Source organism: Eublepharis macularius, chromosome 16 (genome assembly GCF_028583425.1).
Source record: "Eublepharis macularius isolate TG4126 chromosome 16, MPM_Emac_v1.0, whole genome shotgun sequence".
NCBI lineage: Eukaryota > Metazoa > Chordata > Lepidosauria > Squamata > Eublepharidae > Eublepharis > Eublepharis macularius.
In genome coordinates, this window is record NC_072805.1 from 11,222,434 (window position 1) to 11,238,745 (window position 16,312).

At 45.2% G+C, this 16,312-nt stretch overlaps 1 protein-coding gene across 1 annotated transcript in view; it reads right to left on the reverse strand.

Annotated features, from left to right (window-relative positions):
- VWF (von Willebrand factor) overlaps positions 1–16,312 on the reverse strand; it is a 214,944-nt gene that overhangs the window by 88,245 nt on the left and 110,387 nt on the right. The window contains exons 30-32 of the mRNA XM_055000628.1: positions 16,077–16,220; positions 3,891–4,034; positions 1,815–1,979 (exon numbers count right to left, since the gene is read on the reverse strand). Of these exons, the coding sequence (XP_054856603.1) occupies positions 1,815–1,979; positions 3,891–4,034; positions 16,077–16,220 (453 nt within the window). The remainder of the gene's footprint in view (positions 1–1,814; positions 1,980–3,890; positions 4,035–16,076; positions 16,221–16,312) is intronic.

Sequence of the window (16,312 nt, forward strand, 5' to 3'; positions counted from 1 at the left end):
GATCCACCCCAATATCAAAACAATCACAATTAACTGTAACACTGAGAAGAGAGGACTGGACACGAGGTCCCCTTAGGGCATTCTGTTAGGGTTGCCAGTCTCCAGTTATTCCTGGAGTTCTGGAATTACAACTGATTTTCAGACTGCAGAGATCAGTTCCCCTGAAGAAAATGGCAGTCTCAGGGGGCAGACTCGATGACATCACATCCCCACGGAGTTCCCTGCCCTTCCTCATCACCTCAAGCTCCACCCCCAAATGTCTAGAAATTTCCCAACCCAACTGACAGTCCTACTGTCTGTTCAGATGTACACTGTCCAAAGTGTGTGTCAATGTTAATTCTTCTGCCTCCATACATTTTATCCATTGAAAGCCTCCTTTTCCCCAGCCCAAATGACAAAAGTCACGTAGGCTGAAAGTGTGTGACTGACCCAAGGTCACTCTGCAAATCTCCATGGCAAAGAGGGGACTAGAGCCTGGGTCTCTCCGACCCTAGTCCGACACTCTGACCACTACACCACACTGGCTCGCAACCTGCCCCTTCAACTACCTCTCAGTTTTAGCCTGCCTTTTAGCTAGATGAAGAATCTTTGTGGAGAAGTCATTAATTGGGTCAAGATGAAACACTTCCTAATAAATCCCAATAGTCTTTGAGCTTCAAAGGTACACAGGCCTTTAATTTTCTAGCTGTTGTGTCTTGGTTCTTGTGGGCACAGGTTTGTGGCATGGGTGCACAAAGGCAGGAGAAGACACTTAGAGGGGCGGGGAATGCTTTGCAATCAGCTGCAGAAACTTGGTCAGTTGGCAACCAACGCAACACGGTCAGAATCAGGCTGAGCCCTGTAGACCCAATCTGACTGTTCTAGCCAGCATAAGAAGTATCTCCTTAAGGAGCCAGGCCATGTACTCAATGCCTTGCGCTTCTCAAGCACAACCTCCTCATTTTCATTGTCTGATATACTAAGATGAATGATGCATGTAGAGATATGATGTTAGGCAATTAATTAATGTTGTTTGTTCTGCTTCTATAAGACTTGTGGGCCATAATAAAGGTTGGCTGACTGACTGACCGACCTGCTGACTGACAATCTCTTCACAAGCCCTCTAGGATGCCCAGCAGATGTAGCTCGGTCCCAGTGACCTCTGGGGTAATACACGGGACTAACTTTCAGAGATTTTCATGAGGTCCAAGTTCTAGGTCTAGATGGAAGAACCACAACTCCCTCCTATTCCATGACCTCGACTGCTAGTGGGATTAGGCTAGGTTGGTGGTTTACAGTTTCCTCATCCTAATCAGTACAAGGATCCAGATTTGGTGATTCCACCTCTTTGGGGACCGTGGTCATTTTCACACACACCCGTAAGGTCGTGCGAAATTCATGGAACGAAGCGTCTTCCTAGTGAAATTTCCTGGTGCAATGACATCAGAAATCACGCCATTAAACGGGATTGTGCCAGGAAATTGCGCAAGGAAGATATTTCATTCCATGAGTTTCGCACAATCTTCTGGAAGCTTTGGCTGTGTAAAAAAGGCCCATGTCTGGCACGTTGTAGACGAGGTGGTGGTGGGAGGGGGGCTGAAATATGGACAATTGATGCTTTCTTTAAACCTGAGGAGTTCAAGTAAGCCAAATTCCCCTACCCCTCTGTAGGGCAACATATATGTAAGGCAACATTCTTGGCCCGATAGAAGAAATACTTCTCTGCTAGTTAGCTGTCTTTTACATTATGAAACAGCTCTCCTGTTTCTGAAATTAATTAAATCATTAAAGAAGTAGAAGAGGGTTTCTGGTTCTCGAAGAGATGTGAAGCTTACCTGCGCAAAGCTTTTTGACAAATTTGTCATCTGAAGCAACCATGGCAGAAAGTTCCTGAAACTGTTGCAATTTAATGATCTTATCAGTGGCAGACGGTCCCACTAAAGAGCTCAGTTGTGCTACGTTGTATCTGTCCCCAACTACAATGGGAAGCAACAATACCCCTAGAAGGGAAAAAAACGCTCATATTGAAACAGTTCATGCTTCCAACTGCACTTCAACATAATGCTCAGAAATGATTCTGTACTGGAGGCAGCTTTAAAATATTAATGACAATTAATTTCTCCCTTTTTTAACACTATGGCTGCACACCAAACCACAATAACTTTGATCAGATATAATAAAAGCATAACGTACGGCCATTGTGCCACACTGCGTAAAATCAGCAGTTATTAAAATATGCAGGAAATGTCAAAATTAATGGAGAGACTACTACACTGAAGCAACATGTGAGTTATTGCATTCTTAACACTCCTGGCTGCAAAAATAAAACAAGAACAGACCACCATTTTGCAAACTGCCTTCCCCACCTCCTCCTCGAAAGGGTCTTAAGGGGGGGGGGGTGAGCACTGTAGAGTTGCCAACTTCCAGGTGGGACCTGGAGATCTCCTGAAATTACAACTGATCTCCAAGGTACAAAGACCAGTTCTTTTGGAGAAAATGGTAGCTTCAGAGGGTGTACTCTATGGACAGACATCACTCCTGAGCCATCCCCAAACCTTCCCCTCCCCCTGGCTCCACCCCCCCCAAACCTCCAGGAATTTCCCAACCCAGGACTGGCAACCCTTGGAGAAACCTTGGTAAGCTATATATGGAACTGCCAAAATAATAGTTAACCATGGTTAAGCTCAGTGCTCCAGACCAATAGGGCAAAAAAATACGCAACCTAGTGGTCTGAATGGCAGTGCTGCGTTTACAATAGGCCTCAACAGAGTGCCACATTTCACCCCATTGTACTAGGGGTGCCAGGTCCCCCAGGATCCAAACTAGGGGATGGGGAGTGGGAGTGGCCTCTCCCCTAGGGGCCTTCCCCCTCCCCCACCCTTCAGGACAATTTAACACCCACTCAAAGCGGTCTACAAAGTATGTCATTATTATTTTATTTATTCATTATTATTATTTATTACATTTGTAGACCGCCCTCCCCGTCAGACGGGCTCAGGACGGTGTAACAACCAACAATTTACAACATACAATTTAAAACAATAAAAACATCATGAATAAACAATTAAATCATTTAAAACATTTAAAACATTTTTCTGTATACAATAACATTTCTCAGTGGCGGATATAAATATTAAAATTCAGGACCTAGGTCTTACAAAATGCCCTGCATCAGACTTTGTGAGCTCCTACATGGGTGGTGGACATTCTTCAATGGTATGGTCGGCAAGAGGACAGTTTAGCCCCCACCAAATGCCTGGCAGAACATCTCCATCTTGCAGGCCCGGCGGAAAGATAACAAATCCCGCCGGGCCCTAGTCTCCTCAGACAGAGAGTTCCACCAGGTCGGAGCCAGGGCTGAAAAGGCCCTGGCTCTGGTAGAGGCCAGACGGACCTCCCTGGGGCCAGGGACCATCAGCAGATGCTTATTAGCTGATCAAAGTGACCTCCGGGGAACATATGGGGAGAGGCGGTCCCGAAGGTCTGCTGGGCCCAGTCTGCATAGGGCTTTATAGATCAACACCAAAACCTTGAACCGGACCCAGTACTCAACTGGTAACCAGTGCAGCTGTCGGAGGATGGGTGTTATATGTGCCATGGTTGGAACTCTGGCAATCACTCATGCAGCTGCGTTCTGAATCAGCTGCAGTTTCCGGTGGGTGGGAATGAGAGAGCTCTGAAAGAGCTGCGATGGGCCCAAGGTCACCCAGCTGGCTTCAAGCAGAGGAGTGGGGAATCAAACCCGGCTCTCCAGATTAGAGTCCTACCGCTCTTAACCACTGCACCAAACTGGATCCCAGTTTTTATGATGATGTTTTGGAAACTAGCAGCAAAATGGCGAACCATGCCTTATTTGAAAATTGCAGTTACGTTCTGAGATACTCTTGTATTATACAGAGAGAAACACTTACTATTGACGCTTGCAGAATACGCAGCAGCATCCACAGAATCTTCCGACTCGTTCGAGAGGACAACCACTGCTATTTTCGATGCATTGGGCCTTCCTCCACTGGCTTCAGAAGCTGCATGCTGAACTGTGAAGTCTATTGCTTCCCCTATAGGAAAATTTAAGAAACCCACAAGCAGAGTTAAAAGAGCACTACAGACGTAACTGTGGCTATTTTAAAAGACCTTTTTTCACCCGATCTAGCCATTGTGGCTCCTTCTGGGCTAAGCACAAACAGAAGAGATCCCCTTGCCTTTGGAATGTGCCCCCAGTCCTAGTTCATCCGACACACAATGTCTTTTAGGCATCAAACCAAAACATTTCTTTTTAACCAGGTTTTTAACTAAGGGTTTTTTTGAAAATCCTTTGAAAAAAATCTTTTTAGCTGTTTATGGCCTACATCTAGGGTTGCCAACTAGGGTTCTCAGGTGCCCGCTGGTGGCAAGCAAACTCCCAGGGATTTGACCCCTCATCCACCGATTGCCCAGCAATCAGCGAGAGGGAGCAAGCTCCTAGAGGTTGCCCACCATGGCAGGCACCTCAGGAGTGTGTGTCACACGCGTGCACTCCAAATCGGCACAGCGACATCACTTCCTGATGATTTGGGCCCCAAATGGGCTGAATTGGCCCCGTGCAGAGCACAGGAGTGCTCACACAGGCGGCGTAGTGATGTCACTTCTGGAAGTGACATCATCACGCTGCCTCCGGAGTTTGGCTTCCGTTTTTTCAGCGCGTTTTTCTAGGAACGCAGAAAGTGCATTCCCAGAAAAGCACGCCAAAAAAACGGAAGCCAAACAGCCCGCAGCCCTTTTGCAAATAGAGCCGTCTGGATTCCTGGAGAAAAGCCGCCAGAATTCAGTGAGTGGGCCGGCCATAGAATCCACCCTCCAAAGCTGCACTTTTCTCCAGAGGAACTGACCTCTGGAAATCAGTGGTAATTCTGGGAGAACTTCAGGCTGCAACCTTATCTGTTACCGAATATCTTTATGCTGTTTTTATGTCCCTGGCATGTTTTGTCTCCTTGTTAAATTATAATGATTTTATGGGTTTTTTACTTATAAGTCATCTTGAGCAGGATTCTGGAGAGCTGGAATTAAAATCTCTAATATCTATCTCACTTGTTTAGTGGCCCCACATTATCGCAGAGCTTATTCGTTAGCTCAGTTTAATGTGCTACCTTCTGCAATACTTTATGGGAGATTCCATAAAACGCCATACGCTAACAGGTTATGCACTTGTGCTCAGCGAGACATAGAAACCCTGGAACATGTCTTTTTATATTGTACTTATTGCTGTGATATATGTCCCACACTCATTGACTCGCTGTTGAGAGAGCAAATTGGAAAATCTGATAAATGTAAAGTTATCTTCCTATTGGCTACTCAGAACCAAAAAGTTATCGAAACTGTAGCTAAATTTTTGTATCTTGCATCTATGAGGCAAGTTGGGTATTTGTAGATTGAGTTCTGGTTGTGTCGAGTGTTTTTGTTAACATGGATGTAATGCCAATGAAGGTTGCTGAACTGAACTAATATAAATAAATACATAAATAACTCTCAATATCCCCATGCCATTTGCTAGAACCAAAAAGAGGCCCCAATGACTGCTTTTGGAAAAGGAGGGGAAAAACCTTTTGAAATTATCACAGAATTACATGTCATGTGTACTTTTGTACTAAATAACCAGACATCATAGAAAATAATCCTTCATAAAAATTTTTTACAGTACTGTTCTGAAATATAGTATTTCCAGTGTTAAATCACCTCTGAATCAGTTAAACACACATCTGGGGAAATAAGAAATACAGAATATTTTCATGACTCTTAAAGCTAAACATTTTAATAGAGCTACAGTGACATCCAGTGGGGAGCAACAGACAAAAATGATCATCTCGCTCACTCACCCACCAGTGAGTCACTCACTCACTCTACAAGCATGCCAAACTATAAACTAGTTGTTCAGTTGCTGGAAGAAAGTCAAGACACTTCCAGCTTAATCAACTTTTGTTTTATGTTACTCCTAGACTTGATCTGTGTAGCAATATCGCACAGACGTGGCAAGCAAGTGACCTCTTTGCACCAGAAGTGGCTCATGGCAAGACACAGAAGGGTCATTGTGCTTCTTGGCTAGGGCCAGGGCCGGTGTCAGCACATGGTGAGGTGGGGCAGTTGCCCAGGCCTGTGGCTTGGCGGGGGCCCCTGCTGCTGACTCCCTACTTACGCATCTCTTCTGATGCCTGCACTCACACCGTTTGACTGCCTGCTTGTGGGTGCTTTCTCACCTCTGCTCCTAGTTGCACATGCTGCCTGGCACTTCTGGAGAATGGTATGTGGCTGGTGCACAAAAGATCAGCATTCCCGGGAGCCACAGCAGTGACACTCCTAGCTGTACCGACCCAGCACCATCGGGGGGAAAGGGCGTGCAGGCAGTGTGGGCAGTTATGATTGCAAGTGGTAGGAGAGCTTGTGAATGGGCAAAGGAAGGACGTACAAGCAGATGGGGGCATGTGGGTGTGACAGCAAGAAGGAAGACCTAGCAATGGGCATAGGAGAGGCCCTGAACCCCCCAAAACCTGGAACCAGCCCCGGCTAGGGCACAATGCCTTCCTTTCCAGGAGTGTGCTGTTCTCTGTTCAGGGGCTAGAAGACAAACGCTGCTACCATACTGGGGAAAAGGGGAGAAAACAACATAGGCACTTATTTCCTCTACCGTGCTTCTTAGTCTTCACCAGTATAGCATAATTTCAGCTGTTGGATAGCGCAGCATACTCATCAAATGGGCTGGCCACCAATCATATGGTGTAGCCAGGGCTTTTTTTATGGGAAAAGAAGTGGTGGAACTCAGTGGGTTGCCAGCACAAGGGGCAACTCTTGGCAGGAGGTAGTGCCCCTGGTACCACATGCATGTGCGGAAAGTGCGTGCATGCTCCCAGGAGTCGGACCACACAATGACGTCACTTTGGGTCAGCTGGAACAAGGGGGGAGTTTTTTAAAGTTTAAATCACCCTCGGCGAAAATGGTCACATGGCTGGTGGCCACGCCCCCTGATCTCCAGACAGAGGGGAGTTGAGATTGCCCTCCGCGGCACTCAGCAGCGCAGAGGGCAATCTAAACTCCCCTCTGCCTGGAGATCAGGGGGCGGGGCCACCAGCCATGTGACCATTTTCAAGAGGTGCTGGAACTCCGTTCCACTGCATTCCAGCTGAAAAAAAGCCCTGGGTGTAGGTCTTCTGATGAGGACTCACATGTCTGAATTCTCCCTTATATTAAAAACTTCCCTGCACATAAAATATTAGAAAGAGGGGTTCTCTCCTAGCCTAGCCTCTCCCTGCCATTCTAGTCTTCTGTCTATATAGACATGGTTTTCATAGGGAAACCTGAATTCAAATATGCAGTTCCTTCTCCTTTAGTGCACAAAGAGGGCAGCAAATGAGGCCTTAGGTTGCCTACAGTTTCTTTCTAGACTACAAAGCACAGTTCCCCTGAATAAAATGGCAGTTTTGGAGGGTGGACTGTACGGAATCACTTCTTTGCTGATCTTCTTCCCCTCTCCAAACTCCATCCCTCCATGTCTCAGTCCCCAAATCTCCAGGAATTTTCCAACCCAGAGTTGGCCACCATAGGCCTAATGCATCCATGTGTATAGTACAGTTTAACAGACAACCACAGTGGCAAAGCTCAGCCCAGCAAAGTACAATTGTGTGGAATGGCACGTAACATCATGGATGCTACAGTTGCAGCTATGACCATAGTCCTTTTCAGCTGTTCTGATTTGGGTGCTTCTACTTAGTTGTACCAGGACTAGGTGGTGCTAGTGATGCCAGGCCTCCTGGTGCTTTGCCCAAAGGTGCCTCTGGTACTGGGTGGAGGAACTGGAGGAGAGAAAACATTGGTCTCTCTTCTGGCAAAAAATGGAAGTGATGTAGCAGATGCTCTAGAATTTACAAAAACTTTATGGGAAAGTCATACGATTTCTGTAAATTCTACAGCATCTAATGAAGTTGCTTCTGGATTTCCCAAAAGTGACGTCAGTGTGCTGGCAAGATGCTGATGTACAGGCCCCACCCCCCAATTTCTCCCAGGGGGTTGCAGCTGGCTACAAGGGGCACATTATCCACTAAATACATGCATCTGAATAGGGCAATATGCATGTTTTCCAGCTTTGATACATAAATGCATGTACCCTCAAAAATCTGAGTTTCTGACTGTGTACGCTGAAGTTTGAAAATTTTCATTCATACAAAAAAGCAAACACACATACCATACTCTCCTAGAACATGAGGTAGGAGAGCTAAAATCATATTGGTCAACGATTTTCAAAATGATTGAAAAGATCGCAGGGTATACTATCCCTCCCCAACCTGAAGCAGTTTTTCTTAATTTATGGGTGGACTCAGATATTCCAGCAGTATGCAGGGATCTAATCTCACTAATGCTAAATGCTGCTAAAGCTATCATATCAAAATTTTGGAAGTCAAAAGAACCACTTTTAATCCAACTTTGGTTCAACAAAATGTGGGAATACCTCACTATGGCTAAAATCACAGATCGCATCTCACTTGCCGAGAGCCAGAAGTTCCATTCGGATTTTTTTGAGAAATGGTCACCTTTGCTGGAATTTATGGAACATCAAGATGAAAGTCTGGTTCCAGATAACCTTAAAGTTATTGTGATTTATTAAGATCTTATCTTCTTTGTATAACTTTCTTTCTCTTTTTCACTGTACAACTGTTAATGAAAATTATCCTACTGTACTGCTTTGAGTATATACTTATTGTTGTATTGTTAAAAAAATTAAAAATAAATAATTAAAAAAATAAAATCACAACAACCAAAAGAGTTATTGAAAGCGAAAGCAGGCATTTCTCTTGAGCTCCTACATAATACAGGTCTGATTTTCGTAGTATGAGAATTTAGGCATGTATATTAACCTCTTCACTAGCAAATTATAACATGGACCAGGTTACTCTCTCAATTTAATCTCTCAATTTAATCTCTCAATTAAATTCACTATCATTAAAAGAGAAGCTAATTGGAATGGCAGAGAAGCTGTTCAACCCAATCCAAAAGCGTGGACAGGATTTTTTATAAAATGTGATATTTGCAAGGAGGGGGGGAGGTTATGTACTGAAATACTGGGAAACGGAAACCAAGAATATGCTTTAATAGTTATTCTCTTTAATATTTTGTTTCCTGAAATGAGGGATAAAATGTTAAATCAATTTAGGATGTTGTACAGTTATAAGAGGCAAGGGAATTTAACAAAGCAGAAGTTCCTGCCTGGACCTTATGAATCATCATGTTAAAGAGGTCTCTACAATTCCAATCACACCTCCTCAATGGCTTTGACCAAGGAAGCGAAATTCCCCCAAGGCCTTTATTCACCCACACTTATGGAACGCTTCCTCAGGAAGTAGTCAAAATAAGTGACTTCCTAGCACCTGAATATGGTAGAGGAATAGATGCCTAACAGGAAAGCAAAGGCCTGTGCTATACAACACAACTGTGGCAATCTAAAATGTTACCTATACGTCATGGGGTTTCAAGGACAGCCCAATCAAGCAACACCACTTCTGAGTTTTGTTAAATGGTGCCAAGCCTGTCGATTATTTCTTTGTTTAAAGCTGGACCCACAAAAACCCCAGAAAGTCAGCATGGCTGGTATGAGACTTGCTTTATGTTTACTGAAGTAGGCCCCTGTTCATGTTCTGGCTGCCACGTTTCATACCAGTCGAGTTTCTGGACTGAATTCAAAGGCAATTCCACGTAGAGCGCATTACGGTCCTCCAGGCTCAATATTACCAAGGGGGTGTGCGACACCAGCCAGACCCACTTTTCTAGGAATAGTCATAGCTGGGCAAGCAACCTAAACTGGTAAAGCACTCTTACGAAGCAGTCCTAAGCAGAGTTATACCCTCCTAGGACCCCTCGGAATGGATCCAGACTGCAGCTCTGACTGCATTTGCAAACCGCCTCCAGGGACAGACTCCCGGAACCTCTGCCTTGCCCTTTAGGAGGGTGCAGCTCCACCCAGCATTTCATATTCCCGCATCAGCTCCACCCTCAATCTCCAGCGTTTCTAGAGTTGCCAGCTCGGGCTTGGGAAAGACCGGGGGTTCCAGTGCAGAGCCTGGGGACGGCAGGTGTGCAGGGACTTCAGAGGGATATAATGCCGTAGAGTCGACCCTCCAAAACTGCCATTGTCTCCAGGGGAACTTTTCCTTGTAATCTAGAATTCAGTTGTAACTCTGGGAGATCACTAGGCCCTACCTGGAGGTTGGCAACCCTAATTGTTGTACCTGGATTTAGGGCATAAAAAGATATGAGAAAGGTCCAGTCTGTCAAGTATGTACACACAGCTGCAACTAAGTCTGGGGACATGAAGCAAGAGGAAAGGGTCTTGAACCCTTCAGCTACTGCTTCATTTCGCTAATCAAAACCAGACTCCCTGTACTGTTAGCAGCATTTTAGAAGGGAGACTCTTTTTTCCTTTAAAATGCTAATAAAAGCCTGATTTATCAAAACTGAGCAGAGCTTAAGGGTTAAATCCAATCCCTTCTCCCTTCCTCATTCAGCCCTGACCTGGAACGTGTATGTAATTTACCTTTTACAGAGTGGAAAGAGATATATGGTATTTTCTGTGTCTATTCTGGCCCTTAGTTTCAGTTTTGCCCTCATCCAAATCCTTTCCTGCCTCCATCTTGAGTGTTAATAATGAGAAAGGCGGACTAATAAATCTACACATGTGTTCAGCTATTTTCAGGGCTTTTTTTTCTGGGAAAAGAGGAGGTGGAACTCAGTAGGTTGCCAGCGCAGGACCACACAATGACGTCACTTTGGGTCACCTGGAACAAGGGGGGAGTTTTTTAAAGTTTAAATTGCCCTCGGAGAAAATGGCCACATGGTTGGTGGCCCCGCCCCCTGATCTCCAGACGGAAGGGAGTTTAGATTGCCCTCCGTGCCGCTCTAGCAGTGCAGAGGGCAGTCTCAACTCCCCTCTGTTTGGAGATCAGGGGGCAGTGCCCATCGGCCATGTGACCATTTTCAAGAGGTGCCAGAACTCCGTTCCACCGCATTCCAGCTGAAAAAAAGCCCTGGGTGTAGCTCTTCTGATGAGGACTCACATGTCTGAATGCTCTCTTATATTAAAAACTTCCCTGCACATAAAATATTAGAAAGAGGGGTTCTCTCCTAGAACTCCGTTCCACCGCATTCCCGCTGAAAAAAAGCCCTGGCTATTTTCATTCTAAGGGAAGGGGACTGTGGATTCATTTGAATTCTAAATATATCACTGAAGCTAATTGTTGTAGATTTCTTAGGTCTTTCACTGAGGCTAATAATGTGTAATATTAGTTACTTAACAGCTTTTTAAGGTAACAAATTAACAATTGATTAGCTATTAAGTATAAACAGGGAGAGGAATCTTAGATCATCTGTGCCAACTGAAGATGATATAGATTGAGTTTCTGTTCCCCTTCCTGCTTCAGGCCAGAGGGCCAAGCCTTTGGGCATGACCGGAAGGGGAAAAGTTCTTAACTCTTGCCTCTTATCCTCTGACTCAAAGCCTGTGACCCAAGTGGATACCAGACCAGCCTGGAGCGGTGCTGATTTTCTTTTTGTTAATTGGAATGGCCATCTTCTCTCCTCCATCAAATCTAGGAATATTCCCCTTTACAGGCCTTAAGACTCATCCCATCAAAGATAACAATGTGTTGTGAAATACTTGGGTACCAAAGGCTAGATTGGAGATTTCATTGACGCCAGTTAATGCCAGTCAAACTTAATGCTGAACCAGGGTAAAAAGGAGAAAAAGAGCAGATTCCAAAGAAGAGATGGAAGGGAGAAACTCATACTACCTCTCATTATGGACAGCCCAATTCTGCACTCAAAAGGCTTCAATCCTAGCCATCTCCAGTTAAAGGTATACAGGTAACAGAGCAGGGTTTCCAACTAAGGGCTGGGAAATTTCTGGAGATTTGGGAAAGAATTTGGGGAGGTGAGGGAGCTCAGCAAGGGCGAGCTCCCTTAAAATTTACCCTCCAAACCTGGAAGGACAAAATTTGGGGAGGTAAGGGAGTTCAGCAGGGGTGAGCTCCCTTACAGTCCACCCACCAAACCTGGAAGGACAAAATTTGGGGAGGTAAGGGAGCTCAGCAGGGGTGAGCTCCCATATAATCCACCCTCTAAAGCTGCCATTCTCTGCAGGGGAACAGAACTCTGTAGTCTGGAGATCAGTCAGTTCTGGGCTGGCAACACTATTATAGGGCTACCTTAGATCCTACAGAATTCTTGCCACCCAAGGTAGACAACACTGGCCTAGATGAACCCAACCATCTAGCATGGTATAAGGCAGCTTCATGTTGACAGTCTACCAGCCTTGGGGAACTTGCTCCACACATTACATAACAAAGTCTTCTATAACTTATCTATCTGAACGTAACTATTCCTCCCACAAAGAGGAGGAACAGCTTCTCAGCCATCTGTTTTTTGGGGGTTTTATTATTATTTCTCCAGGCTGAGAAAGCAATCATGGTAAATCCTCCAGTGAACTATGGAAGTCAGGTTTCATTTCTCACTTTTCGGCAGCAATAAACTCTCTACTGTGCAAAGTAGGCCAAGGATCCTAAAATCTGAATACTCCTCTGCTCCTAGAAGAGCCCTGATGCTAGGCTAGTGCCAGACAGGCTGTAGTCTCCAGTCCAAAAACATTATGGGTGGAATCCAAAAGGCCCTGGACAGTGTTCCACGCATGCACCGGGACTTCTCCAGCCCCCCCTTCCCACTGCCGCCATGCACACTGTCTTTCTCGTGTGCGTGCACGCACGCACACAAATACAACAGCTTCTCTGGGTGGTTGAGGGGATCTCCGGACCAGGATTCAATGAAGAGCTTCAGTGAAGGACAGCAGTGTTCCCTTGCAGGCACAAAAATACTTTCCTCTTGCTCTCAGGGCTGTTTGGATTGCAGCATTTATACTTCAGAGTATTTGAGAGAAGACATAATCTGAAGCTCAAAATAATTTGGTGGGCAAGAGAAGAGAAGGGTTTCAACTAGTTGGCTGACAAGGGTTGTGGTGCAGTTAAGTGACTAGCTTGTTTACTATGGTATTCATGAGACTTTACCCTGACCTGGATATCCAGATCTCAGAAGCTAAGCAGGGTCAGCCTTGGTTAGTAATTGGATGGGAGACTTCCAACGAAGACCAGGCTTGCAGAGGCAGGCAATGGCAAACCACATCTGTTAGTCTCTTGCTGTGAAAACCCCTCCAGGGGTCACCATAAGTCAGCTATGACTTGAGGGCACTCTCCACCACCACCACCACCACGGCACTTTATCAGGGTCAAGAAACCTATAGGAATCTTACAGGAACCAGCCCTAAGTCAGCTTACTTAAAGAAGGCTGTGGAGCATGGTCAAAAAATAGGGCTGATTAAAAAATACAAAGAAGGGGACACTGGTCATTTCTATTGTTGTGTGCTAGGACAAATGATTATTGCCAGTGCAGAATTTTTTTTTAGCCACCCATTTCCTTTCTGAAGCCCTTCTGCTCTTTTTGCTGGAATAAATTCTCCCTTCTTTCCTTAACGACGAGCAAGCCATTTGTCAGTGCCCAAATGTATATTTATTAAGTAGGTAAAGTAAAGGTAGTCCCCTGTGCGAGCACCAAGTCATTACTGACCCATGGGGGGACGTCGCATCACGACGTTTTCTTGGCAGACTTCTGTTACGGGGTGGTTTGCCTTCCCCAGTCACCTACACTTTACCCCCAGGAAACTGGGTACTCATTTTACCGACCTCGGAAGGATGGAAGGCTGAGTCAACCTTGAGCTGGCTACCTGAACCCAGCTTCCGCCAGGATCGAACTCATGTCGTGAGCAGAGCTTGGGCTGCAGTACTGCAGCTTACCACTCTGTGCCACGGGCCCCCCTACCCATATTTATTAAGTAAAAGGTAAATATTATTCATAACTTGAGAACTAATCAAATTACTTCTTTATTAAATCCAGTTTATTCCCAGGACTAAAATACTTTTCCAGCCTGGTATTTCCACCTACATTTCCACAGCAATTCTGCGGAGGAGCTCCAAAGGAAGGAAAGGTCTTGCCAAGCCTAGCTTCTATTGCACTAGCCACCGCTCACAGGGAACGGCTGTTACATCTGCACTGACACAGTGTGGTAACAGAGACCCTCCTCTGAGGCCTTTGGCTAGACAACTGCCCAGTAAGTAAGGAGGCAGAGGTTTTAGGCAAGGAGAACTCCTGGACAATCACATAAGATCCTTGGTGTGGATATTAAAGAAGACAAGGGAGGAACCACAAGGACTTGCAGGGGAAATCTTATGTTCCACCCCTTGTCCTCTTTCTCTTCCCTGACTCCCCAAAGCCACTCCAGGTCCAAGCCGGGCTCTGGAAGACCGCTCCAGCCCATTTCCATTCCTCGCTGCCCTCTGGTTGGGATCCCATACAGTTTTAGACTGGAGAGGTGAAACTGACAGAGCCTATCCAGAGGTGAAGATGAAATTGACAAACCTATCTGCTCTGTCGTTTTAAATTACACTTCCCAGCTAACACTGCATTGCCCAACGCTTGATGAACATGAGCCAAGGTGTCTCGTGTAGAGAGAGACTGAGCCACAGCCCTTCCCCATGAACATTGGCCAGAAGGTGGAAGGTGCATTGTTCTTCATCTTTCCCCGTCTTTGGAAGCTTTCCCCTTCAAAATTCACATTTTATTACAATAGGAAAGGAGCTTTTTATTATTACAGAGCACACCGACATGATTCACTTTGTTACTTCCGTCGTGATTCCTACTGCAGGAATTATTTCTTTCAAGGGGAGCGTTCAGGTCCCCCATAGCTCCTTGCTTTGGACATGAAGCACTTTCACACCTCTGCATTTATTGGTATCTTTTTTACTTGTCTCCAGTATATTTTGCATGCTCAGTCTTAGCAGCAGCTTTCTTTTAAGTGGTTTTCTCTTTCAGCTGCCATCTCTTTTAAGAGGCCAGTAAAAAAGGGGAGGGGGTAAAAATGAAGGTCGTAACCCCGAATTATTCCTGCAATAATAGTTATCTTTATCCACTATTTCCTTGCCAGGAAACAAATCATTACGATTAGAAATAGAAGACAACCTCATGGATCAGAAAGGCATAGACATATTTAATGCTAGGACAGAGAAAAAAGTAGAGGTGCAAATGAGCTGAAATATTCCGAACTTTGACCAGGTCCAGCCTAGATTGCCAGACTCCTGGTGGTGGCTGGGGATCTCCTGGAATCACAACTGATCTCCAGGACATAGAGATCAGTTCCTCTGGAGAAAATGGCTGCTTTGGAGGGTGGACTTCTGAATATCTAAATAATAAAGACTGTCTCAAAGCCCACGCCATAGTTACATTATCCATTATTTTATTTTACTTACTTCATTTGACTTACATCATTCTCCTGTCCTCCATTTTATCCTCACAACAACCCTGTGAGGTTGCATAGGCTGAAAATATGCATGACTTGCCCAACATCATTCAGCAAACTTCCATGGCAGAATGAGGATTCGGCCCCAGGTCCTAGTCCCAGGCCCCACCTCACCCTGGCAGTTTCCCCAACTGTCCAGACTCCTGGTTCACGGCAAACATTTGGCACGGCTATTTCCCTGTATCCACTTCCCAGAACAGGGTGGGGCAGGCCTGAGCATGGCCCAGCGAATGAGGGCTTCTTTGCACTTTCAGGATCTTGACCCAAGAAATTAGGGGGCCTCCTCTGAACATCTGTATTGAGATATGTGGGGATTATGCTGTTCCATCTGTGTATGTGTACACTGCAAATTTTTCCAAAGGATGAAAAACAGATTTAAGCAGCAGAGAAACAACTTGAAATCTGAAAACAGAACTGATTCATGAAACTCTCTTATGCCATTTTTTTTCTATTTTTCAGATTTTTAGATGGTCTCTCCCTCGAAATGAGGCCCAAAGCAATTTATATTAAAAACACAATAAATATTATACATTAACACTGAAAACATGTTATGTTAAGTTTTACCCTGTTGCAAGCCCTCCTGAAGGGAGGAAAGAAATGTTTTAAATGAATAAGTACATACTTGTACATGCCAGATAGTTCACACACACACACACCTCCTCTCCATGCAGTCTGGACAGCCACCTACCGAGTTTGCTGGGGCCTGGCTCTCTTTGACGAATGTTGCTCACCATAGATAAAAGCACTGCTTTCTCCTGGGGCACATTCCAGGACATTTCCAATGTGCTTGCTTTGCCATACTGAAGAACTGCCACTTGCATTGTAGTAGGTCCTGCACAGGAAATCACATGAGAAGAAAGGGCAGTGGGCCTTGAGCATGCGTCATTTTTTACTGGACTGCAGATACCACAAGAGAGTTAAGCT